Source organism: Spizellomyces punctatus (assembly GCF_000182565.1).
Source record: "Spizellomyces punctatus DAOM BR117 chromosome Unknown supercont1.6, whole genome shotgun sequence".
NCBI classification, from domain to species: Eukaryota; Fungi; Chytridiomycota; class Chytridiomycetes; order Spizellomycetales; family Spizellomycetaceae; genus Spizellomyces; species Spizellomyces punctatus.
In genome coordinates, this window is record NW_015971542.1 from 552780 (window position 1) to 577435 (window position 24656).

At 47.6% G+C, this 24656-nt stretch overlaps 12 protein-coding genes across 13 annotated transcripts; 6 read left to right on the top strand and 6 right to left on the bottom strand.

The window, feature by feature from the left end:
* Positions 1-209: 209 nt before the first annotated feature.
* Positions 210-1884, bottom strand: SPPG_03906 (uncharacterized protein). The gene is made up of 3 exons (XM_016752154.1): positions 1484-1884; positions 724-1400; positions 210-655 (listed from the first exon to the last, which is right to left on the bottom strand). The coding sequence occupies exons 1-3, from the start codon at positions 1700-1702 to the stop codon at positions 535-537; spliced, it is 1017 nt and encodes a 338-aa protein (XP_016608833.1). The 5' UTR covers positions 1703-1884; the 3' UTR covers positions 210-534.
* Positions 1885-1920: 36 nt separating this feature from the next.
* Positions 1921-5520, top strand: SPPG_09156 (uncharacterized protein). The gene is made up of 16 exons (XM_016757313.1): positions 1921-2081; positions 2139-2328; positions 2387-2761; positions 2823-2974; positions 3032-3121; positions 3188-3265; positions 3327-3572; positions 3635-3754; positions 3823-3894; positions 3952-4105; positions 4172-4242; positions 4312-4584; positions 4658-4885; positions 4945-5068; positions 5130-5262; positions 5323-5520. Exons 1-16 carry the CDS (start codon positions 1998-2000, stop codon positions 5486-5488), a joined length of 2556 nt encoding a protein of 851 aa, XP_016608834.1. The 5' UTR covers positions 1921-1997; the 3' UTR covers positions 5489-5520.
* A 67-nt stretch (positions 5521-5587) lies between these two features.
* Positions 5588-7679, top strand: SPPG_03907 (glucose-6-phosphate isomerase). Its single transcript, XM_016752155.1, has 4 exons — positions 5588-6374; positions 6455-6811; positions 6867-7349; positions 7416-7679. The coding sequence occupies exons 1-4, from the start codon at positions 5658-5660 to the stop codon at positions 7551-7553; spliced, it is 1695 nt and encodes a 564-aa protein (XP_016608835.1). The 5' UTR covers positions 5588-5657; the 3' UTR covers positions 7554-7679.
* SPPG_09157 (uncharacterized protein) lies at positions 7625-8307 on the bottom strand. The gene is made up of 4 exons (XM_016757314.1): positions 8203-8307; positions 8000-8140; positions 7820-7925; positions 7625-7708 (listed from the first exon to the last, which is right to left on the bottom strand). Exons 2-4 carry the CDS (start codon positions 8138-8140, stop codon positions 7680-7682), a joined length of 276 nt encoding a protein of 91 aa, XP_016608836.1. The 5' UTR covers positions 8203-8307; the 3' UTR covers positions 7625-7679.
* Positions 8308-8444: 137 nt separating this feature from the next.
* Positions 8445-10409, top strand: SPPG_03908 (uncharacterized protein). Its single transcript, XM_016752156.1, has 7 exons — positions 8445-8657; positions 8942-9068; positions 9178-9327; positions 9392-9514; positions 9581-9661; positions 9721-9900; positions 9972-10409. The coding sequence occupies exons 2-7, from the start codon at positions 8990-8992 to the stop codon at positions 10238-10240; spliced, it is 882 nt and encodes a 293-aa protein (XP_016608837.1). The 5' UTR covers positions 8445-8657; positions 8942-8989; the 3' UTR covers positions 10241-10409.
* SPPG_03909 (uncharacterized protein) lies at positions 10254-13990 on the bottom strand. Its single transcript, XM_016752157.1, has 15 exons — positions 13743-13990; positions 13523-13636; positions 13290-13457; positions 13059-13231; positions 12798-12991; positions 12617-12734; positions 12439-12548; positions 12210-12374; positions 12061-12147; positions 11870-11992; positions 11697-11811; positions 11508-11633; positions 11112-11441; positions 10658-11050; positions 10254-10594 (listed from the first exon to the last, which is right to left on the bottom strand). The coding sequence occupies exons 1-15, from the start codon at positions 13775-13777 to the stop codon at positions 10452-10454; spliced, it is 2394 nt and encodes a 797-aa protein (XP_016608838.1). The 5' UTR covers positions 13778-13990; the 3' UTR covers positions 10254-10451.
* A 46-nt stretch (positions 13991-14036) lies between these two features.
* Positions 14037-15961, bottom strand: SPPG_03910 (eukaryotic initiation factor 4A-III). The gene is made up of 8 exons (XM_016752158.1): positions 15757-15961; positions 14984-15681; positions 14793-14908; positions 14664-14703; positions 14529-14596; positions 14426-14463; positions 14275-14364; positions 14037-14207 (listed from the first exon to the last, which is right to left on the bottom strand). The coding sequence occupies exons 1-8, from the start codon at positions 15908-15910 to the stop codon at positions 14191-14193; spliced, it is 1221 nt and encodes a 406-aa protein (XP_016608839.1). The 5' UTR covers positions 15911-15961; the 3' UTR covers positions 14037-14190.
* Positions 15962-16070: 109 nt separating this feature from the next.
* On the top strand, positions 16071-17677 carry SPPG_03911. 2 transcript variants are annotated; one of them, XM_016752160.1, is made up of 7 exons: positions 16071-16564; positions 16629-16724; positions 16783-16896; positions 16965-17111; positions 17166-17257; positions 17330-17339; positions 17400-17677. In XM_016752160.1, the coding sequence occupies exons 1-7, from the start codon at positions 16144-16146 to the stop codon at positions 17450-17452; spliced, it is 933 nt and encodes a 310-aa protein (XP_016608841.1). In that variant the 5' UTR covers positions 16071-16143; the 3' UTR covers positions 17453-17677. The 2 variants fall into 2 exon arrangements, with proteins under 2 accessions (XP_016608841.1, XP_016608840.1); XM_016752159.1 differs by having other exon boundaries at positions 17175-17257.
* On the bottom strand, positions 17456-19954 carry SPPG_03912 (pentatricopeptide repeat domain-containing protein). Its single transcript, XM_016752161.1, has 2 exons — positions 18731-19954; positions 17456-18657 (listed from the first exon to the last, which is right to left on the bottom strand). Exons 1-2 carry the CDS (start codon positions 19912-19914, stop codon positions 17592-17594), a joined length of 2250 nt encoding a protein of 749 aa, XP_016608842.1. The 5' UTR covers positions 19915-19954; the 3' UTR covers positions 17456-17591.
* Positions 19955-20063: 109 nt separating this feature from the next.
* SPPG_09158 (uncharacterized protein) lies at positions 20064-21331 on the top strand. The gene is made up of 3 exons (XM_016757315.1): positions 20064-20476; positions 20570-20941; positions 21021-21331. The coding sequence occupies exons 1-3, from the start codon at positions 20282-20284 to the stop codon at positions 21084-21086; spliced, it is 633 nt and encodes a 210-aa protein (XP_016608843.1). The 5' UTR covers positions 20064-20281; the 3' UTR covers positions 21087-21331.
* A 178-nt stretch (positions 21332-21509) lies between these two features.
* SPPG_03913 (uncharacterized protein) lies at positions 21510-22852 on the top strand. Its single transcript, XM_016752162.1, has 7 exons — positions 21510-21608; positions 21670-21794; positions 21859-21947; positions 22054-22114; positions 22196-22317; positions 22383-22444; positions 22506-22852. The coding sequence occupies exons 1-7, from the start codon at positions 21547-21549 to the stop codon at positions 22663-22665; spliced, it is 681 nt and encodes a 226-aa protein (XP_016608844.1). The 5' UTR covers positions 21510-21546; the 3' UTR covers positions 22666-22852.
* On the bottom strand, positions 22648-24604 carry SPPG_03914 (dolichyl-P-Man:Man(5)GlcNAc(2)-PP-dolichol alpha-1,3-mannosyltransferase). The gene is made up of 8 exons (XM_016752163.1): positions 24351-24604; positions 24194-24293; positions 23975-24122; positions 23750-23907; positions 23571-23691; positions 23226-23508; positions 22991-23156; positions 22648-22923 (listed from the first exon to the last, which is right to left on the bottom strand). The coding sequence occupies exons 1-8, from the start codon at positions 24577-24579 to the stop codon at positions 22722-22724; spliced, it is 1407 nt and encodes a 468-aa protein (XP_016608845.1). The 5' UTR covers positions 24580-24604; the 3' UTR covers positions 22648-22721.
* Positions 24605-24656: the final 52 nt, after the last annotated feature.

The following is a 24656-nucleotide window of genomic DNA, read 5'->3' on the forward strand; positions in this document are numbered from 1 at the left end:
CCACATCTGTATTCTCATGATTCAACCGACAGTCGTGATGAGAAGAGTTGCACAGATGCTTGCGAGTCGAGGATGGGTAAAGAGGAAAGGGGAAAGAGACAGAAGGTCCCCCTTTTATAGACCTTTGGCATGCGCCTCACCGCAGTTTAAAAAAAACATTAGCATGCCACACCGCAGTTTGGAGAACATTAGTAGGCTGCTTTCAGCGATGGGGGGTTCTGATTATGCGATATGATTAACCGGATTATCCGGAAAATAATGGGTCTTAGTGCCATTTTCAATTAACTTCTAATAAGATAGGAGCATACACGATATAGAAAAAGGGAGGGGATAGCAGAATTATATACAAAGAGGCTACTCAAGTAATGCAAAAGGAGAGGTGAATATACAACAAATGCTCCAGCGAAAATTACGACAAAAAAACGGTGGGGTCACCGAGTCCTTCTCCGGTTCGTCGACTTTGAATGTCCAAAAGATGGAGGACTGAGGCTTTTCATACCTATTGGACTGGTATATATAGCTAGTTGATACATGTCACACGTTATCACTTGAGCCAGCGACACTATCGCCAAGGAGGGGTGTTGACTCTGTCGCTTCCGTTGGACATGTATCTTGCTTACAAATAGGGCAGGTTCGTTTCCGCTGCGTAAGCCACCTGTAAAGTTGACAGCAATGCAATCAATGATACAGCTCCGGAAGGCAACTAGAAATTTCGATACTTACTTATCAACACAGTCGACGTGAAATTCGTGCTTACACATAAGTATTCGTATTTGTTCCCCTTCCTGAAAGTCTTCCAGGCATATCGCACATCGTATTGGCTCATTTTCTTTCCCCCCTTCCATGCTGAACACCCGTGTCGGCAGATTCAGAACCAATCGCATTGGTGCCAATTCCTGTTGCCGTCGCAGATATTGTCGATAACTCCACATAATGTACATACAGATCATTACAGCCGCAGGCGACACGACCGTGACGATAATGATCTCCAGCAAAGGAACATCAAGATCATTTGGTATCAACAAAACTTCAACGCCCGGCCCATACCCGTATTGGGCGTTTGCTTCGCGTTGCAATTGCTCGTAATCAAGCAATGAGACAAAGACCGAGGGAACTGTTATATCTGATGTGTTACCGGTAGCGAACATGGTGATTAGGCCGGAGTGAGGTGTGTGATCTCCAACAATAACGGACTTGGCGCCGCTCGCTTGCATGGCGCGAACTTTATCCACAAATCCACACTGCCCTCGCTGCACGAGAGCTATCCAGTTTGAGAGCCCAGTCGCTGAAACTGGGGTGCATCCAGTGTTCTTTCCGTGCGTGTCAAGCTTGGAAACGGACACCAAAAATCCCAACAAACCCGGATCTGGTAGCTGTGGCCCAAATGCCGCCAATCGATCCTACACAGCAGGTCATGCATGAGTTAGCAATTGTCAATTATCACCATTTGATCTGAATCAGGGGAAGAACCCAAGATACTTACTTGACATGAGACGTTATTTCGCAAGACAATAATCTTTCCCTCCGCAAAAATTCCATTCGCCACTGGAAGCCTCGGATTGAATAATCCTGGAGACGGCAGAGAGGTTGCGAACATTGCTAGCAGTTGTAAGCAGAAAAGAACTCGTAGAACGTGTCTTGACAGACTTGAAAGGATGGCAGCATGTTGTGGGAGTGAGAGCGATTGGGGGACAGTTGGCATTATCGGACAGCGCAGCTACGTAGAAACTTGGGGGGTGGGTATAATTGTTCCTCAAGGGCGACAAGCTGCGCCTTGAGTGTGGTGAGGATAAAGCAGTGCGGAAATGCCGGATGAGGTCGGGCTTGTTTCTTCGTTGTAAGATGGATAATGGAGAACCGCGGGGGGGCATTAGGTCACGCCAAGTGGCTTCCCAATGTGACTGCAATGATGGTGACATCCGTTAGGCACGCGTTTTCCAGAACTGCAGGATCTCGTCTCCATTTCGGCTGCACACACCCAAGGGCTGCATTTTATTATGTCCAACGACGATGCTAATTCTGTATCGTCTTCGGAATTCTCTGTGCTTGATGCCTTGAGCGGATCAGAAAAGTTTGTAAAGGTATCCATCCATGCAGCCCAGTGATCATGGAAATACCCGCTTACACACGCTATGTAGGGCAATATAACTTTTGACTGGCGTGGACTTCCACCGAACATTGTAGCTGCATTACCTGACCCACCCCCCTCCGCAAAGCGATATTTGAAGCGAAGGGTCAAAAATGGCACTGATGATATCTTTTCGAGAAACCAGACTTACATCTCTGACAAAGTTGCAGAATGGGCTAGCAGATCACAGAAGAATGAAGGTATTTTCATCAACGTAGTTTGTTCGCCATCTGCAAGGCCTCACACGTTTGTGAGAAGATATCCAAGCATCACGTCAGGAAGCGACAGAAAACCCTTTTATCCTGGAAGCCAAAGCAATAGAGCCGGAGCACACCCAACGGCCTTTTCCGTTGGCAGATGTCCAGTCAAAGGATCCAGAAAAAGTCTATACTTTCAATAACTGCCAATTTTCTTATGCTGGAAATGGCAAAAATGATGCGTTCCGTCAGGCGGACGAGTCTGTCGCCGTGGAGGAGAAGCCCGTTGCGAGCCACTCAATTGTCGTGGACAGTAGAGATTCCACCGAACGGCTACTCAATACGGGAGAGCTGGGTGCTCAGCATCATACACGCAATCGAGATGTGTCTGCATCGAAAATAATCCCGGAGGGCGAACCCAACGGTGACATCCTAGGTAGGTATTGTGTTTGTATTCTTTCACCTCACAATTGGCTCACATTATGATCTTTTGCCAGATCTGGGAAATGACGAGTTAGGCAGACTCTTTGAACAACTCCACCTAATAAAATCTGGTGCGGAAAAAATAGCGCATAATCGAAAATCCGTTCACGAGCATGAGAGGAGAGGACACTCACTTTTGCACGAGGCAAAGGGCCGCAAATATAAGGTGAGAGAAGTGCAGAATATCTCAGAGTCATGCGCTTGTAACTCAACGAACCAACAGTATTCTTTGACGCATTCAGCTGACGAACCTGAGCTGTCTCTGACCGATCTTGCGGCTTCGGAGAAACCCAGAACTGAACGACCACCTGAGGCAGGTCAACGGGAACATGTTAACAGGGTCTAAATACTTGGTGCTGAACTGTCTGTTATCACCCAGCCTGCACCGTTCGAACCACATCAAAACCCAATACCTGGACGTTCAATGAGCCTGGAGGACAGTCGTGGTAGAGGACGTGTAAGTCCCGAGTTTTGGATGACTGCTACGGAAGGATCTTGACAAGTTGGATGAAAGATAGCCTGTCAGATCCTCGCAACGTGACGGACTGACTCGTGAGACACATCAGCGAATGCTCTTGAAAATACATAGCGAACTGAGCGAGCTCGCTCACCGATTGAAAAAGAAACGTCGCGCAGCAGACTTAAAAGAGCAACAGCTTGCAGCTAAGGAGAGGCATCTTCAGACCCGAGAAACACATATTTTGAAAGAGGTGGAAAAACTCGTCACTCTACGCCTGGCAAAGAAGGAAGAGGTTCTAAAAAAGGTCCGTCTGGCGATGCTCAACACCGGTGCTTGTCGAGTGACCCACGCTCATTTCAACATCAGGATGCGGAGGTGATTGTGGAACAGTATGATGACGCACTTACTACGACGGTGAAAGAGAATAAACGATTACAAGCCTCACTTCGTGATCTCATTGCTGTCAACAGACAAATGCGCGAGCAGGTTAGGATGAATATCCCGTGGGGTCTTGCTGGTGGTTATGGTTTTACTGAGCAAGCCGTTTCCCGAAGGTCAGCAAGTTACAGGAAGATGCATGGGAAAGGGAGCGGGAGTTGGAGGAGCAACGAAACCAATTAAAACATGTAAGCCAGTAGTGTATTACTTTCCGTTACCGAATTGCTCCATTGAGAGACCTGAAGTCTCGTGACAGGAATCTCCGCTTGAAAGCTGCATTAGCCATCGGAAGGGCTAACAGTTCCACGGCAATCGTTTCGGTGAAGAAGGAGCAAGCAAGCAAATTAGAGGAAGCGAAGAAGATTATTTTAACTCAAGGACGGAAAACTACTCGAAATGGTGGGTGACTTAGCAAGATTATATCCGTTCGCCACCGCTAGCGTAGGCCTTAATGTCGTTGAATAGCCCGCACAGTGGAGACACAAACCCTCAATGTGGAAGAATCTATAAGGTCTGGGGACGATCTCAGGTCAAAGGTCAGATTCTCCAGTTATCTAAAAGTCTGAAATTTTTGTTGTTCATCTATATCTTTTTTTGACCATCAGCTCTCCGGCCTTCAGAAGATGCTTGCGTACCTGTTACAAACGCGATGCGCAAGGACGCGCAATCATCGTCAAGCCGCTGAAGGAACGAATGCGAATTCTGAAAACATTGGTGCATTACATGAGGCGATAGCCTCTACATTCTGCCATGTGACTCAAACGGAGGATCGAGACTCACCAAAGAACGTGGTGGACTGTGAACGTGCCAGCTGGATAGAGTACTATTTGCAGTTCGTACTTGAATGCATGTTACGAGTTGGGTTCAGTGCAGCGCAGGTAATATACTTCGCTAGTGGCCTTCGTTCATGGTGGCGCTAATCAGTTTGCACATTCTGCTTGGACCTTCTAGAAGTACATAATATCTGTTATGGCGTATGAGGCATTTACTGGTTATATTAGAGGGACTTCCATCAATGTACAGCCATCAGATGGAAGTCACAAAAGATCTCCCCCATTACTGGTCCAGGAGCAAACGACGCGCCTGGTCTTGTGTTTGATTATTTTGTCGGGTGTCACACAAATTGATGTGATAACAGCCATACTGGACAACATCGCGGCGGAGTTATCGACGGACGAAGTAAGTTGATTCAAACTTGACGCATATATGCACGTCTCATAACTGACGATTTTTTAAAGGGGAAAGGCATCTTTCTCAAGGCAAACGGCGTTGACGTCGTTCACATGTGCCTCCGCGATGTTGGCCATGATAATGTCCAACATTTGGCAAGTTCGATCTTTCTTACGCTCTGTGCTGAGGGAGGTAAGTAGAGCCAAATTTCCACTGATGGTATTTTCGGGCGGGTATTCATTCCCATCCAAAGATTGGCTCGTAGACTTCATCGGGCAATGTAGCACAGTGGATGTCCTCGACTCTATTATTGTGGCGTTGGACTCTAGTAATCTTGGAACGCTAGAGAACATTTCAGTTGTCCTTCAGAAAATTTCAAAGCTTTCGTATGTGTGCAAGCGCTTTCGTTAAAGACCTGGCATTGTCAGCTAACTGTCGCTTTCCAGGGAAAATCGTACTTCGCTGCGCGAACGCCCGGATCTTGTTCCTCGATTGAAAGCAATAATTGATGGGACAGAGGAAGCATCCATCGTGTCACCACTGTCGGAATTTCTCATGATCAATATACGATCCATCCTGGCCAATGTAGATAATACAATAACTGTAATTTAGAATACTCATTCAACACGTTTCATTTTGATTGCGTAAAACTAATTAGATGACTCACGATCACTGTGATTCAGATTTCAGCCGACCCAGCCGTGCTGTATATCTGCTGTGTATTGTCCCATCGTCTGCCCATCCCACTGACCGTTTTCGTTGATAAAGACAAATATCAAGCATGCCCTCGAGTGTCACGTCGTCCCCTGCCTGGCAGGCTGTGCAAAAGCATTATGACACACACGGTCGCGCATTGAAGTTGCGTGAACTGTTCGCCCAAGACCCGTCTCGGTTCGACAAGTTTCATACCACTTTCACACCTGCGAATGCCAGCCACCCGGCACTGCTTGTGGACTTTTCCAAAAACATCATCACAGAAGAAAGTCTCAAGCTCCTTATAAACCTTGTTCGTGAGTCCAAAGTTGAGGAATGGCGCGACAAGATGTTTGCCGGAGAAAAGATAAACACCACAGAAGACCGCGCGGTTTTGCATGTTGCGCTCCGTAACCGGTCTAACACGCCAATCTATGTTGACGGCAAGGACGTGATGCCAGACGTGAATCGCGTTCTAGAGCAAATGAAACGTACATCTGAAGCCATCCAGTCTGGCGAGTGGAAGGGATATACAGGAGAGCGCATCACTGATGTTGTCAACATTGGAATTGGTGGATCGGATCTGGGCCCATATATGGTTACTGAGGCTCTCAAGCCATACGGACACCCAGCTTTGACCATGCATTTTGTGTCCAATGTCGATGGAACTCACATTGCGGAAACTCTTAAGCGGTGTAAACCGGAATCGACGCTCTTCATTGTCGCGTCCAAAACGTTTACCACCATTGAGACCATTACCAATGCAACAACGGCGAAAAACTGGTTTTTAGAGAGGGCCAAGGACGTAAGTATTACATGGTATTGAAATATTGTCCAACGCGGGTGTTGATGACCTGACACTAATCACAATCGTCGCCGATCCAGCCTGCTCACGTGGCAAAACACTTTGTTGCCTTGTCTACCAACACGAAGGCAGTCACTGCCTTTGGGATCGATCCTCAGAACATGTTTGAATTCTGGGACTGGGTGGGAGGACGTTACTCTTTATGGTCAGCTATCGGGCTATCTATTGCCATCTACATTGGCTTTAACAACTTTGTCGAGCTCCTTTCTGGTGGACATGCCATGGACAATCACTTCCGCAATACCCCATTGGAACAGAATATCCCGGTGATATTGGGTGCCATTGGTATCTGGTACAACAACTTTTTCGGGGCGCAGACACATGCTATTTTGCCATACGACCAATATATGCACCGATTCCCGGCGTACATGCAACAGGTACGACGCTGGCGCCAAATGAAGCATGAGGTCATATTGATCATGTTTAATTCAGGGTGACATGGAGTCTAACGGCAAGTCAGTTACTCGCGACAATCAGCCGATTACCGATTATCAAACCGGGCCTATCATTTGGGGAGAGCCAGGCACAAATGGACAGCATGCATTCTACCAGTTAATACATCAAGGAACCAAACTCGTGCCATGTGATTTCTTGGCTCCGGTCATTCCGCAGAATCCCGTCTCCAACGGCATACACCACAAGATTCTTCTCGCCAACTTCCTCGCGCAGACAGAAGCTCTTGCGAAAGGGAAGACAGAGGAGGAGGTGAAGGCGGAGCTTGTGAAGGCTGGTGCAGCTGAGAATTCTCCAACATTCAAAACGCTGCTGGCTCACAAGCAATTCCGTGGCAATCGCCCCACGAACTCAATGATTTACCACAAGCTTACCCCATTCAATCTTGGGGTGCTGATTGCCATGTATGAGCACAAGATCTTTGTTCAAGGAATTGTTTGGAACATCAACAGCTTTGATCAGGCAAGTGTGAATGGACAATTCGCTTCCACAGCAGCCACTCATACTTTTCTTGTCGTTGTCACTTAGTGGGGTGTCGAGCTTGGAAAGCAGCTCGCTAACGCTATTCTGCCGGAGCTTGATAGCGACGTTAAAATACAGAATCACGACCCCAGTACCAACGGCCTCATCAATTACTACAAGGAGGCGCGGAAGTACCCGATCTGAGTGTTATTTTTGAATGCACAGGCTCACTGAGTTGGAGCCATACATGCGAGCATTTTGCTACATATACCGCAACGGCTGATACAATATATTTGGTGGCTATCGTCCTACCAAGGTGACACGATCGCATTACTTGTTCTTCTTGCGCAGATAGTCTGCTGTTTTGTTGTGGAGGAGTAAACCGCGCCGCAAAACATAGAGCAGGGCCAGAACGCACATAATTGGTTCATGCAGTCGCTGCGCTCCACTTAAAGACTGGCTAAACCTACCGAGTTTCTCCACTGCTTCCGCAGCTATACTTGCAAACATCCCGCTATCGTATGTACCTATTATATAATATTGCTGCGTCTTAGCTATTATAATCCCGGCTTTTCCCTGGATGATTCCGAAATCAAGAGTCAGGAGACAGCTTTGAGGTAGTTTGAAGCCATGCACATTTGGTGCCTAACATTTTTCCCATACACTGCCAATCTGTCTGCCCTGATTGCTCTATATCCCACATCCATGAGAGTGATGCCAGCATCGTGAGTTCGTACTTCGCGGGGATTTTCAAAACCTTGTTGTATTCGTGTCCAATCTGACGGGGCCATCTGCATTTCTTGTAAATATCATCAAAAGTTTTTGAACGTCCCAAGCGTTTGATTTTACCCACCACGAACTGCGGCGACCGTGCCTTGACCACTCCATCCTTTATCCTCACTATTGCGGCATGATTTACATGTCGTGTGGCCAAGACGGCCTCTTCGAGCAGGGAGTTCATATCAATGACTTACTATTAGAAAATAAAACCTCCAAGTCGGGTAGAAACATGAATAACTTACGTAATTCAGGGTTTGGCACGTGAGAGGGTATGACTAAAGAGCCTGAAGGTGTTCCAACGACACTCTCCATTCCAAGATCTCTCCTGCGATTGTCTATTAGCACACGCAAGCCCAATCAGCATTAATATAGATTCTTCTAGCTCGCCTTTTGGAATTCGTCTGGATTGCGTATATCCGGTTGAACAAGCTTCGCCAAATTCCTACTGTAAACTTTGAAGATTTTGAGCAGAACTCACCATACGAAATCGCCGGTGCTGTCGAGCGACAGGATATTAAGGAGTCTTTTGTAAGTGTGTGTGTACTGTTGTCTAAGCTCTTTGCTGGAGGAGATCCATGTTTGAAAAGGGGGGTATAATGCGTACCGGAAGCACAACGAGGCTCGGGCTCGCTCCCTGCTCAGCTGAGCTCCATGCGGTCAAGAGTCCCAGAGTAACGAGGAGGAAGAGGTGTATATGCAGAAGCATTGTGAGATTTTGATATGTGTGCATGTCATTATGAACGAATAACAGCGGAAAAGAATGATGGAGAATTTCCACCTGCCGCAGAACGTAGCTAACATGGTCCATCTAGAGGTCTGACTGCAAAGGGTTGATACGGTGTACCGGTTGTTGGATCTGTATGGTGGATATGTCGGTTCTCAAAGGGAAGGAACATCTCACCTGGTCAACCCTACGAGATAGCCTTGGTCTTCCGGAAGGTGAGCACATTTCACCCACGCCAACGACTCTGTCTAGCGGAACTCGGACATACTGCCGTTGTGTCTGATTTCTGTTTTGAAGGCATCTAATTGAATTACAATTCATCAGATTCTGACGAAAACATATCAAGTCCGACAAGTCCGGCTCTCGAGCAGGACCTATATACATTCGGCTTATCGATAGCCGAGCCCCCAGTAGTAGTCTGCTGTAACAACTGCAATAAATCCATTCTACAAACTGCTTTTGCTGATCATTTGAGTAAGTTGTCAAAAGAAAAGAATATAGACAATCCTTCATAACGGAGACCATCATCATTTGATAGAAATCTGCACGAGCACCCCAGTAACTGAACCGCACCAACTATCCATGGAGCCTCCAAAACCCATCAGCTTAATACAGAAAAAGCGAAAAAAGCTTGAGACGAATTCAGCAAGTGCGAGCGATGGTATGAACCGCGCCACTAGATAACTCTTTCGTTGATGGCGCATCTCAGTATTTGCCTCTTTGACAGCTGAGAAAACTGACAAAGCCGACAAATCCGAGAAAATTGACAAACCCATAAAGTTATCGAAAGCCACAAGAGCTGTCAAAGGTCGGGCAATTGACGTTACCTATGATGGACAAGGAATTGACCAGATCTCTACCTTCCAGGGCCTATTGACCTGGATAAACAGTGCGGAGTTCGTCTGGATTCCGGTGCACTCTGTACCCGATCCATAACATGCAAGATTCACTCTGTTGGTGCCAAACGAGCAGTTCAGGGCCGATCACAACAGTATGATATTCTGTTTCAGGAGCATCAAGCAAAGAACATGGGGAGAGGTTTCAAGCGTAAGTGCTCAACTTCTGATATTATTGAGTATATGAAATCCCTTCCAATGCGGAGACCTTTTTGTGTGCAGCGGGTGATTCTCGAGCTGGCACGCCGGTGGGGAAGTTGAATGGCGTGGCAAGAATAGGGACGGGGAGCCCGTCAGGGTTTGGTGCCGGGGATCCTGTTTTGGACAAACCTTTGACAAAGGACGAGGAGGCAGACCTTGTCTTCAACGCTATACGACTGCACCGGCCGACACCTATGGCGGTGCAGCCTGTCTACGCAGCGGTGGAGGTGGTGTTGGCATTTAAACGACGGCAAGCACTGGTGAATGCCTTTCAGGGCAAACCAGTGTGATGAGCGAGTCACCCTTACTTTTCCCCCTAATTTATGCAAAGTCATATAGACTTTAGGAGCATGTCTTTGCACGATACCCCAAAATACATCTGTAAACAATACGCATAATACAAGACGGACAATAATACAAAAACGTCTACAAAAAAGCTACACACATAACAACAATTTCACGGCGTACAGCTAACTGCTCTCTATCGGATTGCTATGCTGTCTATACTGCGTCGGGTCCAGAATACGTGGGGGCAATGCCATTACCGCGCCCACCTGCCTTCTCCCCAATCCTCGTTTTCCAATATCCTATCAGATAAATCATGCTGGAAATAAACCGGATGGCACTGAGAACGGCGACACTCCCTAATCGATAGTCTAATCAGCATAACGGATCCTTAAAGAAGGATAACAAACCAAGCGACTTACAAAAGAGGAATGTCAGGTATGGGTTCACGGAGGTGCCCGATTTGTGGGGGAAGAGTTTGTTCACAATTGTTTTGTTCGTGAACAAAATAATGAGTAACGCATTGGTCATCATCCAACACAAAACAACCCGCGTCCGGAAGATTTTAAAATCGTCCTCTTGTTGCGTTTGCGGATTGGTTGCTGGTTTGTCCGTAGCGGGAGCGTGCAACTCCTCGCGTTGCTTAGTTAGCTGGCGCGCGAATGCCCCGTATGCTTCGTCGAGGTCGTCATCTGTGAGCGGCATCTCAACTTCCACAATCTGCTTGCCGTCAGCGGTTGTCTTCACCGTGACGCTGCCGAGATCAGGCGCGTTATCTCCCTTCGTGCCCCATGAAACATCATGCAGGTTGCAGACTAGAGTCCATTCAAAAGTCAGTGTGTCGCCTTATCCGTTAAAGGAGAATAAAGCGCTTACATGCGTAAATCATGAAAATATTGATGTAGGTAGGCAGAAGGAGGAGGTATTGGAACATGCACGTGACAACATGCCATGGGTCAAAATGGGCAAGACTCGCAAATATGTAAAGTCCATATGTTGATCCAAGCGAGATCACAATATCGCGGAATGCAGGCGTATCACGAAAGTACCGGAAGAAGCTAACTCGCTGCTCGTCGATGGTTTGGATGGCGAATTTGATAGATACATAAACCGTCCACCCGCCCAGGAAGAGCATCAAGCCCATAATGAGTGTAAATCCGATCACGATTGAAGTATACAGCCATTTAGAACCTTGAGGTCGATTGCCTAGGATCATTCACAAATGAAGTGTTAACACGCCTCTTCAATTCTCTCCATCACCCATTTACTCACCAAGAGAACTGACAAATATGCAGACAATAGCAAAAATGTAAAGCTCGCGGACAATCTGGAAGACGATTTCGGAATGTGGGTAGAAAGGATCTGTGTCACTGCTATCGTCCGCGACATCGAAAAGAACTGTAGCGAGGACAGCTCGGTAAGTTTAACACGTTTGACATGTTTTTGTACAATCTCACTTACAGTAGAACGCGAGGTAAAAGTTAGCAAGGGCGAACCAATTGAAAAGAAGATTGATGGCGTTGTAAAAGAACTCCACAAGGAGAGCAGCCTTCCGTCCGGTAGAATGTCCAGACCGCTATGAACGAGAGATAAACTATACAGCGACACGTAGGAAGACCGTTCACAATACTTACAAATATTTTGCTCCAGTTCCAAGTGGCGTGGAGACCAGCGAAAAATGACCCGTTTAACCAACGTCGGCGTTGTGAGATGAGCTCCGGAAGCTGGTCCGGTACATCGGTCTCGGCGCGAGCATCCTTCAACACGTGACTATCGTTAGTCACGGATTAAAATGTTGGTTGACCTCATGATTTCCGGGACTTACCTTACAGTACTTGAGCAACCAGCTATCTCTTGCTTTTGTTACGAGTTCGAAGCAAAGAATACGATCTTCCGCTAAGTACATGTTAGCCTGTGAAGCATAATCGTCTCCTTCAGCATCGTCACGCTTAAAAGCTTTACCAAATGACTTACCGCGAATATATCCGCACCGCCGTGCATCTGTTCTCCTCTAAAGTACTGCTCCAGGGGAGCACCTTGCAACGCTTTATATCGGTAGGCACTGAAAGCTCCAGGAAGCACAGATATGTATCCGAACACGCTTTCCAGGGGCTTATCGAGGATGTTGCTCATTTTGTACTTTTCAAGCGCGTCACATTAATAAATTCCGTCCAGCAATATCAGCCGTCGAGATCAAGCGTACCTCAAAATTTTGCGTGGCGACCAAAGGGTTCAATAAGTTCCTCCAGCCAGAACCTAGCTCAGCTTTGATTTCACCACAAGCTCCGCCCACGTTAGGATCGCGCTCAAACGCTATAGGATCCGTTGATCTTAGCAATAAACATACAGGTGTAAACTGCTTTGACTGGTGATATAATTACCTCTGTAGAGGTGGTAGAAAGATTCTTTAGAAGGCACGGTTCCAACATCCAATAGGAATGTGACTTCCGGGTCAAGAACCGTACAAATCGCATTGAAAAACCATCGGTGCGAATTGATCTGTGGACGAATGGAATAATGCGCTTAACACCGGGTATGTTCTTTGAACACTGAAGCAAGTACCTTTTTGGCATTCTTTTCCTTGAGCAGGAAGATCAACTGTGTAGGAACCAAGTGCTCCTTTGTTTCTGAACGGGGATACAGCTCTTTATCAATGGCGATTTGTGTGGTATACTCAAAAATATGGGCCTTGACATCTTTGCCGTTGACGGTACTCTTTGCAAGGCCATCAGCATAGGCGCCCATGACTCCCAGAACTGATAAAAAGATGATTCAGCTTAACGAATCGAGCCATATCGCGCAGCAAGGGAAAACGCTACATACGTGTCAAAACCTTTGGGTTAACCTTAGAACGTCCATCCGACACTATCACGACGACGAAATTCTTCCAGCCATCTGGGCCCCATCCGTATTTGCACTCGTCGCTGCACAGGTAGGCAATATTCCTCATCACCGCAAACATGGATTTTGCGAAAAGTACATCAGGCTCATTATACCTGTAAAAAAAAGCGATGAATTTTGTACAAGATGAGATCAGAAAACGCGTGGACCTACATGGTAACGACGAGAGCAACTTTGGTGAGCCGTTTGAATTGACGCTGTCGCAAAGTATACGATTGGGCAAAGTCGTTGGGTTCGCAGGTAGCCGCTGTGTAGCGCATGTGTGTGAATTCATCTCCTGTTGTATGAGTGGCATTTTTCAAAAGTTGCTTTGAGACTGGCCTGTAGAGAATCTATGAGCATATGCAGGTTCCCGCATAAAGACATGCCAAACACACGCGACTTACTGATCGACGACAAAGTTGCCAGCACGCGTAAGAGCTATCTGCTTGACGGTTCCAGACCGAGTCAAACCTCGGCCGCCTAAATCTCGTGGACGGAACCCGCTGCTAATGGATGGCCTATATACGAAGGAGTGCGGGTATGAATATACTCGGACATGCGGCGAACGTATTGCAAGAAATAACACGCGCGCCGGAGAGCGAGCAGATTGAAAGTTCCTCGTACCTTCCCTCTACGAGGGGTTGATAGTGTCCCTCCATCGGATGGTGATGGACAACGCGTTGACTGCTGTAGATGGCAGAGAGCTAGCTGGAGCGTTCAAGTGTCGGCGGGATGCCGAGCGCGAGACGGCAAATTACAACCAAAGTTTTAGACAAAATCTGCCTGGGGGGGATGCAGCTCGTTCTTCTCCTGCTAGGGACTTTCTCCCTGGCCGTGCCGATCGCCGTGAGGCGCAGGGCCACTTCGCCTCCGTCTACAAACTCAGCGCGAACTTTTGTAACGCTGGCCGCAAAGCCTCCTGGATTAGGCTTCCAAAACGGGTTTAATGACGATATTTGGAACCTGCAAAAAGCAATGGCCTACAGACAACACATTTTCCATAAATTTATAGAACATGCCGATGGAATGACAAAACAAAACATCATCATATTAAACACATTGCGAGACCAAATTAGATCAAATCCGTCACTATACACAAGAGGGAATGAGTTGGGCTGCTGCTGGGTGGCCTTACAAAGAAATGTGAAAGACATACCATTCATTGGCATTTCGTCGATTTGCGTACTGTAGTACTGCTCGATATCGCGAAGAATTTTGATGTCATCATTCTTTACAAAGTTGATTGCTATAAAGATCGTTGATTAGCGTGTGGCAGCAAATGGAAAGGATCCTGCGGTTGGACTCACCGACACCCTTGCGACCGAACCGTCCAGATCGACCAATACTAGAGAATGTTGCTCATTAAGTAAAGCTTTGCACAAAATAAGCAAGAGGCAGAAAATAGAATACCGGTGAATATATAGCTCACGGTTGTTGGGAAGATCGTAGTTGATGACAAGGGACACTTGTTGTACGTCCTAACCCAAGATATGAACATTGAGTACGAGGGGGCGCGGAGGCAACGACAAAAAACTAGATACTTACGATACCACGTGCCCACACGTCGGTGGTGATCAGCACCCGACTATAGAGAGACCACACCACCGACGTTAGTCGCAAATTCAAGTGCGATCTGCATCTGGTGAATGAGATTGTAACTGATAATGATATTACCTTGCACCCTGTCGGAACTCTTGCATAATCGCATCACGTTCCTTTTGAGGCATTTCACCATGCATCGAAGATACAGTAAAGTTGGCTTCCCTCATCTTTTCAGTCAACCAATCAACCTAAACAGAGTAATGCGTAGATGATAGTTAACCGCTGATCTCTCTTCTGTACACTTTTCTGTTGCTGTCCCGTACCTTACGACGAGTATTGCAAAAGATCACCGCTTGAGTAATCGTTAAGGTATCGTAAAGATCGCAAAGCGTATCAAACTTCCATTCTTCCCTCTCAACGGCTACAAAAAACTGCTTGATTCCTTCCAATGTCAACTCATCACGCTTGACAAGCACGCGGACAGGGTCTTGCATGAATTTTGTGGTCATTTCCAGGACATCGTGTGGCAATGTAGCACTGAGTAGTACTACTTGAGTTTGTGGAGGGAGGTATCGATACACATCGTAAATTTGCTCCTTGAATCCTTTGCTCAACATCTCATCTGCCTCGTCAAGAACCAGCATCTTGATGTTTCTAGTGCGAAGATGACGACGTCGAATCATGTCAAAGACACGGCCTGGGGTTCCCGAAACAATGTGCTGACCGTAATCCAGCTTCCTAATGTCCTCGCCTATGCTTGTTCCACCGATACATGCGTGGCACTGAACGTTCATGTAGTCACCCAGTGCCAAAATTACACTTTGGATTTGAGTGGCAAGCTCACGGGTAGGGGAGAGAATAAGGGCTTGCGTCTCGCGGGTGGTCGTATCGATGTTCTGGAGGACGGAAATGGAGAAGGTTGCCGTTTTACCAGTTCCAGATTGCGCCTGGGCGATCACATCGCGCCCGCTGATAATGGGGTAAATTGCACGCTGCTGGATGGCAGAGGGCTTCTCAAAGTCTACAAAAAAATTGCGTGTCAAGAACCGAGTACATCCCGAGCTTTTCTCCGATCTCAAAGACTCTCATAACCCACTGTAAGCGTAGATCCCCCGAAGTAGATCTTCCTTCAAACCCATTTGATCAAACGTGCTGACGACCTTCACATCGTTCGTCGTCTCGAATACCAGAGTAGCATCGGCTTTGGCATCAAACCCACCGGCTTTAGCGCGACCGTCAGTTTCTGTCATGGCTGTTAACGTTAACCTGATGGTAAAAGATCTGCAGTTGAAAGTCTGCTCTCCTTTCCAGACGTGGGCATCGTAAATTGTTTTCTTTTAGTCACTGTGCCAGAAAGTGCATTCCATCTGGAAAGCGGCTGGGATCAATCCGGATGCTTGGCGGAATCTTCGAATTTGGACAGTCGTCCAGGTTGTCGCGTTGGTCATCGTGTATCTTGGCATTTGCAAAACACCTACTGATCATGTCGTACCCATACCAACAATACCCCGGCGGCTACACTCCTCCTGCCACAGCGCCGCCTCCTGCCGGTGGACAGTATAATGCGCCTTCGCAGCCAGGTTACGCAGGATACCCACCCACAACCCAGGCCCCATACGGGGCTCCTCACGGTGGTCCCGCCGGCGGTCCTGCCGGTTATGCGGCGCCCGGTCAGCACCCGCCCTATGGGGCTGCAGCCCCGACCCAACCTTCCGGAGGTGCACCGTACGGTCAACAGCCTTATTCAACTCCGTCTCAGGGACCATACAGCGGAGCGCCGCCTCCTCAGTCTGGCAATGCTCCTCCTCAGAAACCTGGATATGGAGCGCCAACTCAGCCTTATGGTGGAGCTCCTGCATACGGTGCACCGTACGGTGGCGCGGCACCAGGCAATCCGCCTCCAGGTAAGCCTGCCATTCACGCGCAATTATAGATTCGCTTCCTGTCGCGCTGAAGCTCGATACGCAGGTGCCGATCCACAGTTATGGAACTGGTTCAAAGCTGTAGATGCAGACCGCTCCGGCCACGTTAATCCCCAAGAATTGCAACAGGCTTTGATCAACGGTATGACTGTATGAGTTATCTTGTCTCGTTGAAGTGGGTGATTAACTGCGATCAGCAGGAGATTGGTCTCCTTTCTCCTTGGAAACTGTTCAACTGATGATGACGCTCTTCGACCGTGATGGATCTGGAACTATCGGTTTTGACGAGTTCACCAGCCTCTGGCGCTACATTGGTATGAATTTTTTCTAGAAATCTCTTCGATGAGCTAGATGTTTACCGGAGCTTTCTTACGGGCGACAGAGGACTGGAAACGCATCTTCCAGCAATTTGATACCGATCGGTCTGGTAAAATTGATCGCAACGAGCTGAAGCAGGCGCTTTTGGCGTTTGGATACAATGTATCGGATCGTATCGTTGATTTGATGATACGAAAGTTTGCTCGACGGGGTGGGTTGAGTTCTTTTGTCCTCGCACCTCCCGCAACATTAAATTTATCTATAGGATCAATAGATATCACGTTTGACTCTTTCATTTCATGTTGCGTTACCGTTAAGTCCCTGTCAGACGCTTTCCAGAGGCACGACACGGATCGGGTAGGTTAATGTGATGGTGAATACTTGCGCAAACTGCCACTCAATGCAAATTCTATTGTGATATAATTTTAGGACGGTTGGGGTAAGATCATTTGTGCGAATCGAAAGTGTTTTCTTCAACTTATTGGGATTCCATTGCTAGTGAATATGAGCCACGATATGTTTTTGGAGCTCGTCATCAGCACAAGGCCGTGAACGCAGGAAAATGCAATTATAAATGCACTAAATCTATGCGACTCATACATTTAGATGTGAATGCAGTCTAGATAAAAGGTTTTTGGAACTTGCTAATGCGTTAATACAATAGGTCTACATAATACATCCTGCTATAACTTTATATGCCCGCATCTTGTTGGCCCACTTGTTCTCCAGGAACATTTTCCATCCTGTGGTGCCTGTCAGGACTCAGCTCCTCTTCTTCCTCCTCCCAAAGGTCCTCTAGCGTTCGACTCTCAACCGGAGGCTCCTCTTCTATGATGATCCCCAATTTGCCGAGCACCTTCTGCAGTCGGTGCTTCTCTTCTTCGTAAATTTCGCTCATAAATTCTTCCATTTCCATCAACTTGTGTGCCTGCTCGTCGGCTGGGTAGCCGTCCTCCACCATTTCCCGCCACGCATCCACGAATCCTTCATAGACCACACGGAGCGGCCCATCCATTCCAATCTGAGCTTCAGCGCCTTTTTCCTCCGCCCGTTTTGCCGCATTGAGCTGTCGCTTCAAGTTTTGGAGATCCTTTGCTTTGACTCGAGTCAAGCCTGATTCTGCAGTGATTACAGCTTGCTCGGCCATTTCCCGTTGCAAACGAAGACGCTTTTGCTCGCCCGCCAGCTTTCTACCCCAATACGCCTCCAAGCGCGCAGGACAAAGCACTTGTTCCAGGAAGAATGCTTTCCCTTCGGCTATACGACCCTTACTTCCTAGAGCACTCGCAACATAACGGAGAACTTTGCGAGAAACGCCTTCATAATTGAACCGACCCTTCTCAAATTTCACGGAATCACCAACATCCCCTTGCTCATTCTTCGGTTGAGCAGCCTTGACAGCGCTTTCACTTTTTGAAGTGTTCAACTTCTTAAGCTCCACGAAAGCTCCCAGTGCGCTCTCCCAATCCCTCAATCGGCTGTACGCCTCTATAAGTGCATCATACGAACGAGAAGTTGGCACTACGGTCAGCTCCCTCCCCGCGTTTGCTAAGTCTGTTCTCAGCGCGCTATGCATATTAGCGACACCGGCTCTATCGCCGGCTCCCGCATACGCTAATGAAATAATTCTGAAACATTCGTCGTCCAGGGCCATATTATTCTTTTTCATCTTTTCGTACGTCCGAATTGGAAGCGACTGCACCCCATTCGTTGGCAGATGATCTTGTACTGCACGTAAGTAAAGCTTGTACGCAGTGCTACAGTTACAATAGCATACGTGGTTAGTCATAATACTTGAAACGGTTACAAAACGCAAGTCAGCCTACGCACAATCCTGGCTCAAATCCTTGCCATGACATTTCGTCGAACAGCCTTTTTACAGCTTCTCGATGTCCACAGGCATCATGGGCGATCATTAGAGCATCAGTAGCTATTTGCTCCATTCTTTTTTCCTTCTTCAACGTGGACAAAAGCCGGTGGACTTTTATAACCCCTTTAGAATCGACATCGACCTTGCTGTCATGTAATCGGTACGCCTCAAGAAACGCGAGACATATGTTGAAAGAAGGCGTTATTCCAGCGTCCTTCATGTCGTTCCACAGGTTTCTTGCACGATGAATATAGAGGGGGTATTTTGGACGACGTAGATACACAGCTAACAATGTCCGAAAGGATCTATCGGTTGCCAAAGTGCAACTCTGGGGTAGAGAATTGCTTCGAATGCTGTTCATTACAAAGTCATGGACTGCATGAACTTTACGGACGTCGTCCTTCATAGCACGATAGAGGCAGGCGTAAACAAACGCATCAGGATTAATTCCACAACGCTTGATCTCTCGCAAAACCGCTGTCGCACGTTTTGAGTCCTGAGGATCTGAGGGCATATCGAATGGACGCGATCCCACCAATCGTTGAAGCAAGCGATGCCAGTCTACCAAACGAAGCTGGCGTGTTTCGCCGCGAGAAACCAGTTCCTCAAAGATGAGATAGGTTATGTCCGATGTAAGATACTGCAGAATGTTGTCTTTGTTTCGAACGTAGTCGGCGAGTATGGCTGTCGCAGCTGACTTTGGATCAGCTTCCAACGTCGCCGCAAATTTTACGTGCTTGGCAAAGTTTTCAGGAGTTAGAGGAGGAGGTGAAGGCAGACTAAGATCCTGCAACCATGAATCACCGGTGCTCGTCACCCCCGGTTCAAGTTGCTCGAATTCGTCCTGTGGTCGAATTGTCGGAGGTCGCAATTTCGGAGCTATGCGACTCTGAGCCGGCTCTACAGAAACTGACGAAACGATGCTGCCATCACTGTTGCGTGCTTGCCAGCGTCTAGCAGCAAGTCTACCGCCAGTATCTTTTATAATCTTCACATATGGGGATGATTCGTTGCGTGGACGAGAGTAACATCTTGCTGACTGAAAAATGTGCGATAAACTTCCCCCAGAACTCCCAGTATAGCCTTGTGCCTCCACGTAGACAGAGAGGAGCCACCTGCCAACATGGCCCTTGCGACAACGCATTTGCCCAACACGATCTGCTTTCAACCTGCAGCGCAGCTTGCAGTTAAGTTGCCCGAATAAATGTGGCTCCAACCTATCGGGAATTTTTGTTTTTGTTGACATGACAACAGCTGAACTCGTCCACTTGCCTTCCCACCATCTCAGACACTTTTTGCACCAACTTTGGTCACCCAGTGGCTTTCCCAACGGTCTTACTCTGGGTTGACTTCATCGAGGACGTTGTTTCCTGCACAGGCCCTCAAGACTTTGGCAACTCTTCCCTGGTTCATTGTATCCCTTTCTTGTCCGGTCTCCCCTATTTTCTCCCTTGCTCTGGCGACAAGATACCCACACGTCACCGGTTCACTTTCACACACACTTGTAAAACATGCACAACCTACCCACGATAATATCATGTACAGCCAGTCGGCAGCCTACGTCGCCCTCGAAATCACAACGGCGCTCGACTGCTTTTACAAAGTTCAGACGATATTCAACCGCAGAACAAAAGTTGCGTGACGGTAGGAAGAAAACGTCAATTAGTCGACTTGCACGGAAGCACTGGGAGAAAAAGGAAAAAATGGTATGTGGACCTCATTGGGTCCTTGTTTGGCTGTAACCAGAGGGACCTTGTGGTGCAAAGCTCACCGCTAGGAACGATCTCTGTTTGCCACAGTCTTGTGTAGGTAAAACCGGTTACGGACTTCGTCGACAGCCCCTTCATGATGTCCCCTTCAAAAGAAGAAAAACGTGCGCCAGCTCCAGCGAAAGACAAAGATTACAGAGATTGAAAAAGGAAGCATTTCACGAGTTGGATAAGCAAATACGAAGAGAGCAGATGGCGATTGTTCAAAGGATACGATACTTGGATTCTCTACCAGCAAGAGATCGCGAAATATTATTGCAAGCTGAGATGGAAGTCGAACAAGAGGACAAGGACATTAAAAGCGAAGACGATTTCCATGAAATTCTAGAAGACATCTGCGCAATCGACATCGCCGAGGATGACTATACTGAAGTTTTACAGTTTGAGTACGATGAGAATATGGTGCGTGCGCTTGATGATCGTAGTTTTGGTTGTGCTTTTGCGAATCAGGGCTAATATCTCCTTGTTCTGACTTCTCCAGAACACAACTCATTGGAACTCGGAATCTTTTGAGATAGCGATGGGTGGACCAGGTGATCTATTCTGAGGGATCACATCATATGTAGCGTGCATTTTGTAGATATTTTCGTACATTCGTTGTCTGTTAAAATATGCATATAAGCTGGGGATCAGACGTTAGCTGCTGGTGGTTGTCTGCGGTTGAAGGGGAAAGAAAGGCTAAGGACTTAATGTCCCTGAAACCAAGTGCGACAAAGCCTCGCCGGCACATCATCGGGTTCATTGGTAGAACTGCCAGATCTGCATCGCTTGAACAGTCCCCTCCTTACCGGATGGCCGTCCCTGTGGGCTTGACAAGGACCTTTTGCGAATATTGGGGTGATATGCAATGGGATGGTTTCGCTATGCTTATTCGATAATTCACCTCAGTGATCGATTATGCAAGCGACATCACGTGGTGGTCGGATGACGTGAGGAACAACGACCGTCTTCCACTTGATTGTCGAGATCTTTGGGAATCTCCACCCATCTGTATCCAATCCCTCGCCATGCCACCTCCGCCAATAGAGAACCTAAGGAGGTATACGCCTCCCCCAGACAACTTTGGACGGTAAGTTATCATCTATGAAAGATGTTATGGATACGGTGGTTTGACACAGGTGTCTCAAAAGGGAAAGGAGGGCAGCGGTTCTGGTTCCTCTCATAATAGAGCCAAGCAGCGACGAAATCCAAGTGCTTCTGACTTTGAGGTCCAAAAATTTGAGAAAGCACGGGGGTGAAGTTGCGCTGCCTGGTGGTGAGGGGTGCCTTAGTTGTCCAAGTGAGCGGCGATACGAACCCGGGCTTACTTGGCCGTACAGGTAGACATGAGACGGATGACGTAGATTTGCTCGCCACTGCCTTACGCGAAGCCGAAGAAGAAATTGGTCTTTCACAGGACAGTGTCCAGGTACGTCATGGGCAGTCGCGACTCGTCCTTGACAGCCGCATTATCGCAGCAAGTGGCGGTGGATGTTTCAGCGATTATTTTGGAGGCCTGACGTTGTTGTGCGTAGTGCGTCACAGTGCTCCCGCCTTTCCTCTCGCGATTCCATTTACTGGTCACGCCGGTTGTAGGTGAGAATCGCTACCTGTACGGGCCGAGAAAGACGGCCAAACATTGATGGTTTCGATGTGCACATATTTTAACTTGCGCAGGGATGGTACCGTCTGATTTTGTCCCCCGTCCAAATCCTGAAGAAGTGGCTGCATGTTTCAAAGTACCACTGCGACGATTTTTGAAAGATCAGGCGCACCGATATCTTGATGTTCCCTGGGAGGCATGTTCCAGATTTTGCGGCGCAGTAGCGGTTACGGGTCTCATCCCAACTCAATTTAATTATAGGGTGGAATATGGCGAAAACACGCTTTCTGGTGGACAGACTCCGTCGGCGATGAGTACAAGATGTGCGTTGCTTTCCCACAGTTGTTGGTAGCATGTTAGGCGTCTGACATGGACTTTTCAAAGTTTTGGATTGACAGCCGATATAATGATTCAAGTAGCGGTGTTGGCTTACGATGCCAAGCCTGAATTCCAAGTGGATGCCCCAGGTCAAGCAGAAGCTGAGGAGATAATCAAAGCACTTGACGCAAAAGGAAAATTCGGTCCGCCGATGGCTAGAATATGACCTGAATTCTGGATATCACTCATGTATAGGCGGATACACACAGAGTCACGGCTACTTTAGAGAGACTTTTCTTTTAAGATATTATCATCTTCATCCTTTAATGCGTTCTGGCCTGCACGTATCTGTGGGAAGCCATTACTGGCAGTGAGAGCTAGACCCACCAGCAATGCTAGGTGGCATCCCAACATCAATCCTGATGACAGACTAGTAGATGGGTACTTATTCCAAGCGTACTCTAAAGTCGCTAAAATCAATACACTTAAATATAAGTTCTGATCAGTATAATTTCGAAACAGATAATTTTGTGAGAGTCCAATAGCCTTACCGCCCCAGGATAGCTGGCAGCCCGTTAACCCCTAGTGATGCACGGCCCCTCACTCGCCAGACGAGATACGGCAAACCATGGGCATACCAAGACCAAAATTGGTAATGCAGCGATCGTGCGCATGTAACCCCTATCAGGTTGGAGGTGAACATGATGAACATGATATCTACGATAGAAACATAGAGAAGTTCGTCACAGCAAGCAGAACCATAAGCACACAAACGGAAAGGCATACGATCAGCCGACATCTTCTCGTGAACGCGGCCGGGGCGATTGAATCCGCTCCGCAACACGTTCAGAAGTCCTCCATATGGTTTACACCATTTGACAATGAAGAGCGCAAGCCACAAAACATGTGCGGCGAGCAACCCATTCGCGAAGCTCTTGCTCAGAAATGCTGATTCGTCCATGAAGCGCCAGTTTACGGTCCAGTTGTACAGGAAGACTCGACCAAAATCGAAGGCACGAATAAGGTATGATGAAGGGTGATGGATCAGGAAAGGCACAGCCAATATTACCTGAGAAGGTGGGTTAGTACCGAACAATCCCTGGAGCGTTTTTCGTCGATAAAACCACGTACTTGCACAAGGAGAGCAAGGAATGCATTTACCACCGACTGTTGAAAACCAACAGCTTGAAAGGTCAACAAAGCAAAACCAGGCGCAAAAAGAAGGATGTTCATTTTAATAGATAAGGCGAGACTGGTTGCGAATTTAGCGTTAGGCACATTAGAATATTAAGGGTCACACGTGGAAGTACCTGTAGAGCACAGCGGCCAACTGCCACCTGCTTTTCACCATGGCCAGCATACAAAGATAGAGAGGGAACATGGCGACGGGATCGTTGAAAAGCCGGAGAACATATATTGAATGAAGTCGCTTTGAAAACGCCAATAGCGGTAGAATATATGGAGGCATCTAAAAAATGTGGAACATCACGGATTACACACAGTTCACCAAACGAAAAGGCTTGTAGACTGCTGACCAGAGTGGACTGGCGGTAAAGCACTAGGACAGCTGTAAGGGTCAACAAGTAGAGCCCTGCAAAGTAGTACTGAGCCAAACGTATGTCGAATCCCTGGGAAGTCAAATGGTATAGCCCAGAATACACATAAACAAAACCGGCTGGATAGCTGTGGAGTGAAAAGATAAAGCTGAAATCAAAGGATGATTAAATAATCTCCCAGGTTTGTGTGGAACCTACACCAATGGCCCAGTGTCGCCCTTAAGCTTGGTGTAATCCCGTTCGCCAGCAAGATACCCTTCCACTTCTTGCATATAGGCTTTCCAGTCGATCTCTGTATCTACTCGCGGATCACGTAAACCTATTGTTCCACTAAACAGGAAACAGCACAACATACATGGAACTTTCTTGATTATTATTCCAGTCGCGAGGCACTCGAAGGCGAGGACGCTGACTGCCATCACCCAATAGTACCTGCGATCGAAAAGCACATTTCTCAAAAGTGTCCCTAGTGAGGCGAGACGTGTAGGAGCTCCAGAATGTGGGTGCGCAGCTTTGACGGGCACGTCCTCCCAGGTTGCCGTATTCTTGGACGTCGTTCCATCTAGGCGTTTGGAAGATGCCATGGCTCCACACCCCAGAGCAGATCACAGATAGTGGTCGGCAAGAGTTGGCAAAGCCGGCGTAAGCGGTGATCACATAA

What these genes read in the sequence shown, in the direction of transcription:
- SPPG_03906 (XM_016752154.1), bottom strand. Translation starts at nt 1,702, where the DNA reads ATGCCAACTGTCCCCCAATCGCTCTCACTCCCACAACATGCTGCCATC. An exon ending in GAAATAACGTCTCATGTCAA is followed by an intron (nt 1,401 to 1,483) that starts GTAAGTATCTTG and finishes CCTGCTGTGTAG; the next exon opens with GATCGATTGGCGGCATTTGG. An exon ending in CACGTCGACTGTGTTGATAA is followed by an intron (nt 656 to 723) that starts GTAAGTATCGAA and finishes TCAACTTTACAG; the next exon opens with GTGGCTTACGCAGCGGAAAC.
- SPPG_09156 (XM_016757313.1), top strand. Translation starts at nt 1,998, where the DNA reads ATGTCCAACGACGATGCTAATTCTGTATCGTCTTCGGAATTCTCTGTG. An exon ending in ACCCAACGGTGACATCCTAG is followed by an intron (nt 2,762 to 2,822) that starts GTAGGTATTGTG and finishes ATCTTTTGCCAG; the next exon opens with ATCTGGGAAATGACGAGTTA. An exon ending in TACGCTCTGTGCTGAGGGAG is followed by an intron (nt 5,069 to 5,129) that starts GTAAGTAGAGCC and finishes TCCCATCCAAAG; the next exon opens with ATTGGCTCGTAGACTTCATC.
- SPPG_03907 (XM_016752155.1), top strand. Translation starts at nt 5,658, where the DNA reads ATGCCCTCGAGTGTCACGTCGTCCCCTGCCTGGCAGGCTGTGCAAAAG. An exon ending in TTTTAGAGAGGGCCAAGGAC is followed by an intron (nt 6,375 to 6,454) that starts GTAAGTATTACA and finishes TCGCCGATCCAG; the next exon opens with CCTGCTCACGTGGCAAAACA. An exon ending in ACATCAACAGCTTTGATCAG is followed by an intron (nt 7,350 to 7,415) that starts GCAAGTGTGAAT and finishes GTTGTCACTTAG; the next exon opens with TGGGGTGTCGAGCTTGGAAA.
- SPPG_09157 (XM_016757314.1), bottom strand. Translation starts at nt 8,140, where the DNA reads ATGGCCCCGTCAGATTGGACACGAATACAACAAGGTTTTGAAAATCCC. An exon ending in TGGCAGTGTATGGGAAAAAT is followed by an intron (nt 7,926 to 7,999) that starts GTTAGGCACCAA and finishes GGAATCATCCAG; the next exon opens with GGAAAAGCCGGGATTATAAT. An exon ending in GGAAGCAGTGGAGAAACTCG is followed by an intron (nt 7,709 to 7,819) that starts GTAGGTTTAGCC and finishes ACAACAAAACAG; the next exon opens with CAGACTATCTGCGCAAGAAG.
- SPPG_03908 (XM_016752156.1), top strand. Translation starts at nt 8,990, where the DNA reads ATGGTGGATATGTCGGTTCTCAAAGGGAAGGAACATCTCACCTGGTCA. An exon ending in TGCTTTTGCTGATCATTTGA is followed by an intron (nt 9,328 to 9,391) that starts GTAAGTTGTCAA and finishes ATCATTTGATAG; the next exon opens with AAATCTGCACGAGCACCCCA. An exon ending in AGCCACAAGAGCTGTCAAAG is followed by an intron (nt 9,662 to 9,720) that starts GTCGGGCAATTG and finishes TCTACCTTCCAG; the next exon opens with GGCCTATTGACCTGGATAAA.
- SPPG_03909 (XM_016752157.1), bottom strand. Translation starts at nt 13,777, where the DNA reads ATGGAGGGACACTATCAACCCCTCGTAGAGGGAAG. An exon ending in GGCAACTTTGTCGTCGATCA is followed by an intron (nt 13,458 to 13,522) that starts GTAAGTCGCGTG and finishes GATTCTCTACAG; the next exon opens with GCCAGTCTCAAAGCAACTTT. An exon ending in GGTTGCTCAAGTACTGTAAG is followed by an intron (nt 11,993 to 12,060) that starts GTAAGTCCCGGA and finishes CACGTGTTGAAG; the next exon opens with GATGCTCGCGCCGAGACCGA.
- SPPG_03910 (XM_016752158.1), bottom strand. Translation starts at nt 15,910, where the DNA reads ATGACAGAAACTGACGGTCGCGCTAAAGCCGGTGGGTTTGATGCCAAA. An exon ending in TTTGCAATACTCGTCGTAAG is followed by an intron (nt 14,909 to 14,983) that starts GTACGGGACAGC and finishes TACTCTGTTTAG; the next exon opens with GTTGATTGGTTGACTGAAAA. An exon ending in CGTGAGCTATATATTCACCG is followed by an intron (nt 14,464 to 14,528) that starts GTATTCTATTTT and finishes AACATTCTCTAG; the next exon opens with TATTGGTCGATCTGGACGGT.
- SPPG_03911 (XM_016752160.1), top strand. Translation starts at nt 16,144, where the DNA reads ATGTCGTACCCATACCAACAATACCCCGGCGGCTACACTCCTCCTGCC. An exon ending in ACCAGGCAATCCGCCTCCAG is followed by an intron (nt 16,565 to 16,628) that starts GTAAGCCTGCCA and finishes CTCGATACGCAG; the next exon opens with GTGCCGATCCACAGTTATGG. An exon ending in ACGAAAGTTTGCTCGACGGG is followed by an intron (nt 17,112 to 17,165) that starts GTGGGTTGAGTT and finishes ATTTATCTATAG; the next exon opens with GATCAATAGATATCACGTTT.
- SPPG_03912 (XM_016752161.1), bottom strand. Translation starts at nt 19,914, where the DNA reads ATGCGTTGTCGCAAGGGCCATGTTGGCAGGTGGCTCCTCTCTGTCTAC. An exon ending in CAAGGATTTGAGCCAGGATT is followed by an intron (nt 18,658 to 18,730) that starts GTGCGTAGGCTG and finishes TTGTAACTGTAG; the next exon opens with CACTGCGTACAAGCTTTACT.
- SPPG_09158 (XM_016757315.1), top strand. Translation starts at nt 20,282, where the DNA reads ATGCACAACCTACCCACGATAATATCATGTACAGCCAGTCGGCAGCCT. An exon ending in GGGAGAAAAAGGAAAAAATG is followed by an intron (nt 20,477 to 20,569) that starts GTATGTGGACCT and finishes TGTTTGCCACAG; the next exon opens with TCTTGTGTAGGTAAAACCGG. An exon ending in TTGAGTACGATGAGAATATG is followed by an intron (nt 20,942 to 21,020) that starts GTGCGTGCGCTT and finishes TGACTTCTCCAG; the next exon opens with AACACAACTCATTGGAACTC.
- SPPG_03913 (XM_016752162.1), top strand. Translation starts at nt 21,547, where the DNA reads ATGCCACCTCCGCCAATAGAGAACCTAAGGAGGTATACGCCTCCCCCA. An exon ending in CCCCCAGACAACTTTGGACG is followed by an intron (nt 21,609 to 21,669) that starts GTAAGTTATCAT and finishes GTGTCTCAAAAG; the next exon opens with GGAAAGGAGGGCAGCGGTTC. An exon ending in ACTGGTCACGCCGGTTGTAG is followed by an intron (nt 22,115 to 22,195) that starts GTGAGAATCGCT and finishes TAACTTGCGCAG; the next exon opens with GGATGGTACCGTCTGATTTT.
- SPPG_03914 (XM_016752163.1), bottom strand. Translation starts at nt 24,579, where the DNA reads ATGGCATCTTCCAAACGCCTAGATGGAACGACGTCCAAGAATACGGCA. An exon ending in TCCTTGCTCTCCTTGTGCAA is followed by an intron (nt 23,509 to 23,570) that starts GTACGTGGTTTT and finishes CCACCTTCTCAG; the next exon opens with GTAATATTGGCTGTGCCTTT. An exon ending in CGAGAAGATGTCGGCTGATC is followed by an intron (nt 23,157 to 23,225) that starts GTATGCCTTTCC and finishes TTTCTATCGTAG; the next exon opens with ATATCATGTTCATCATGTTC.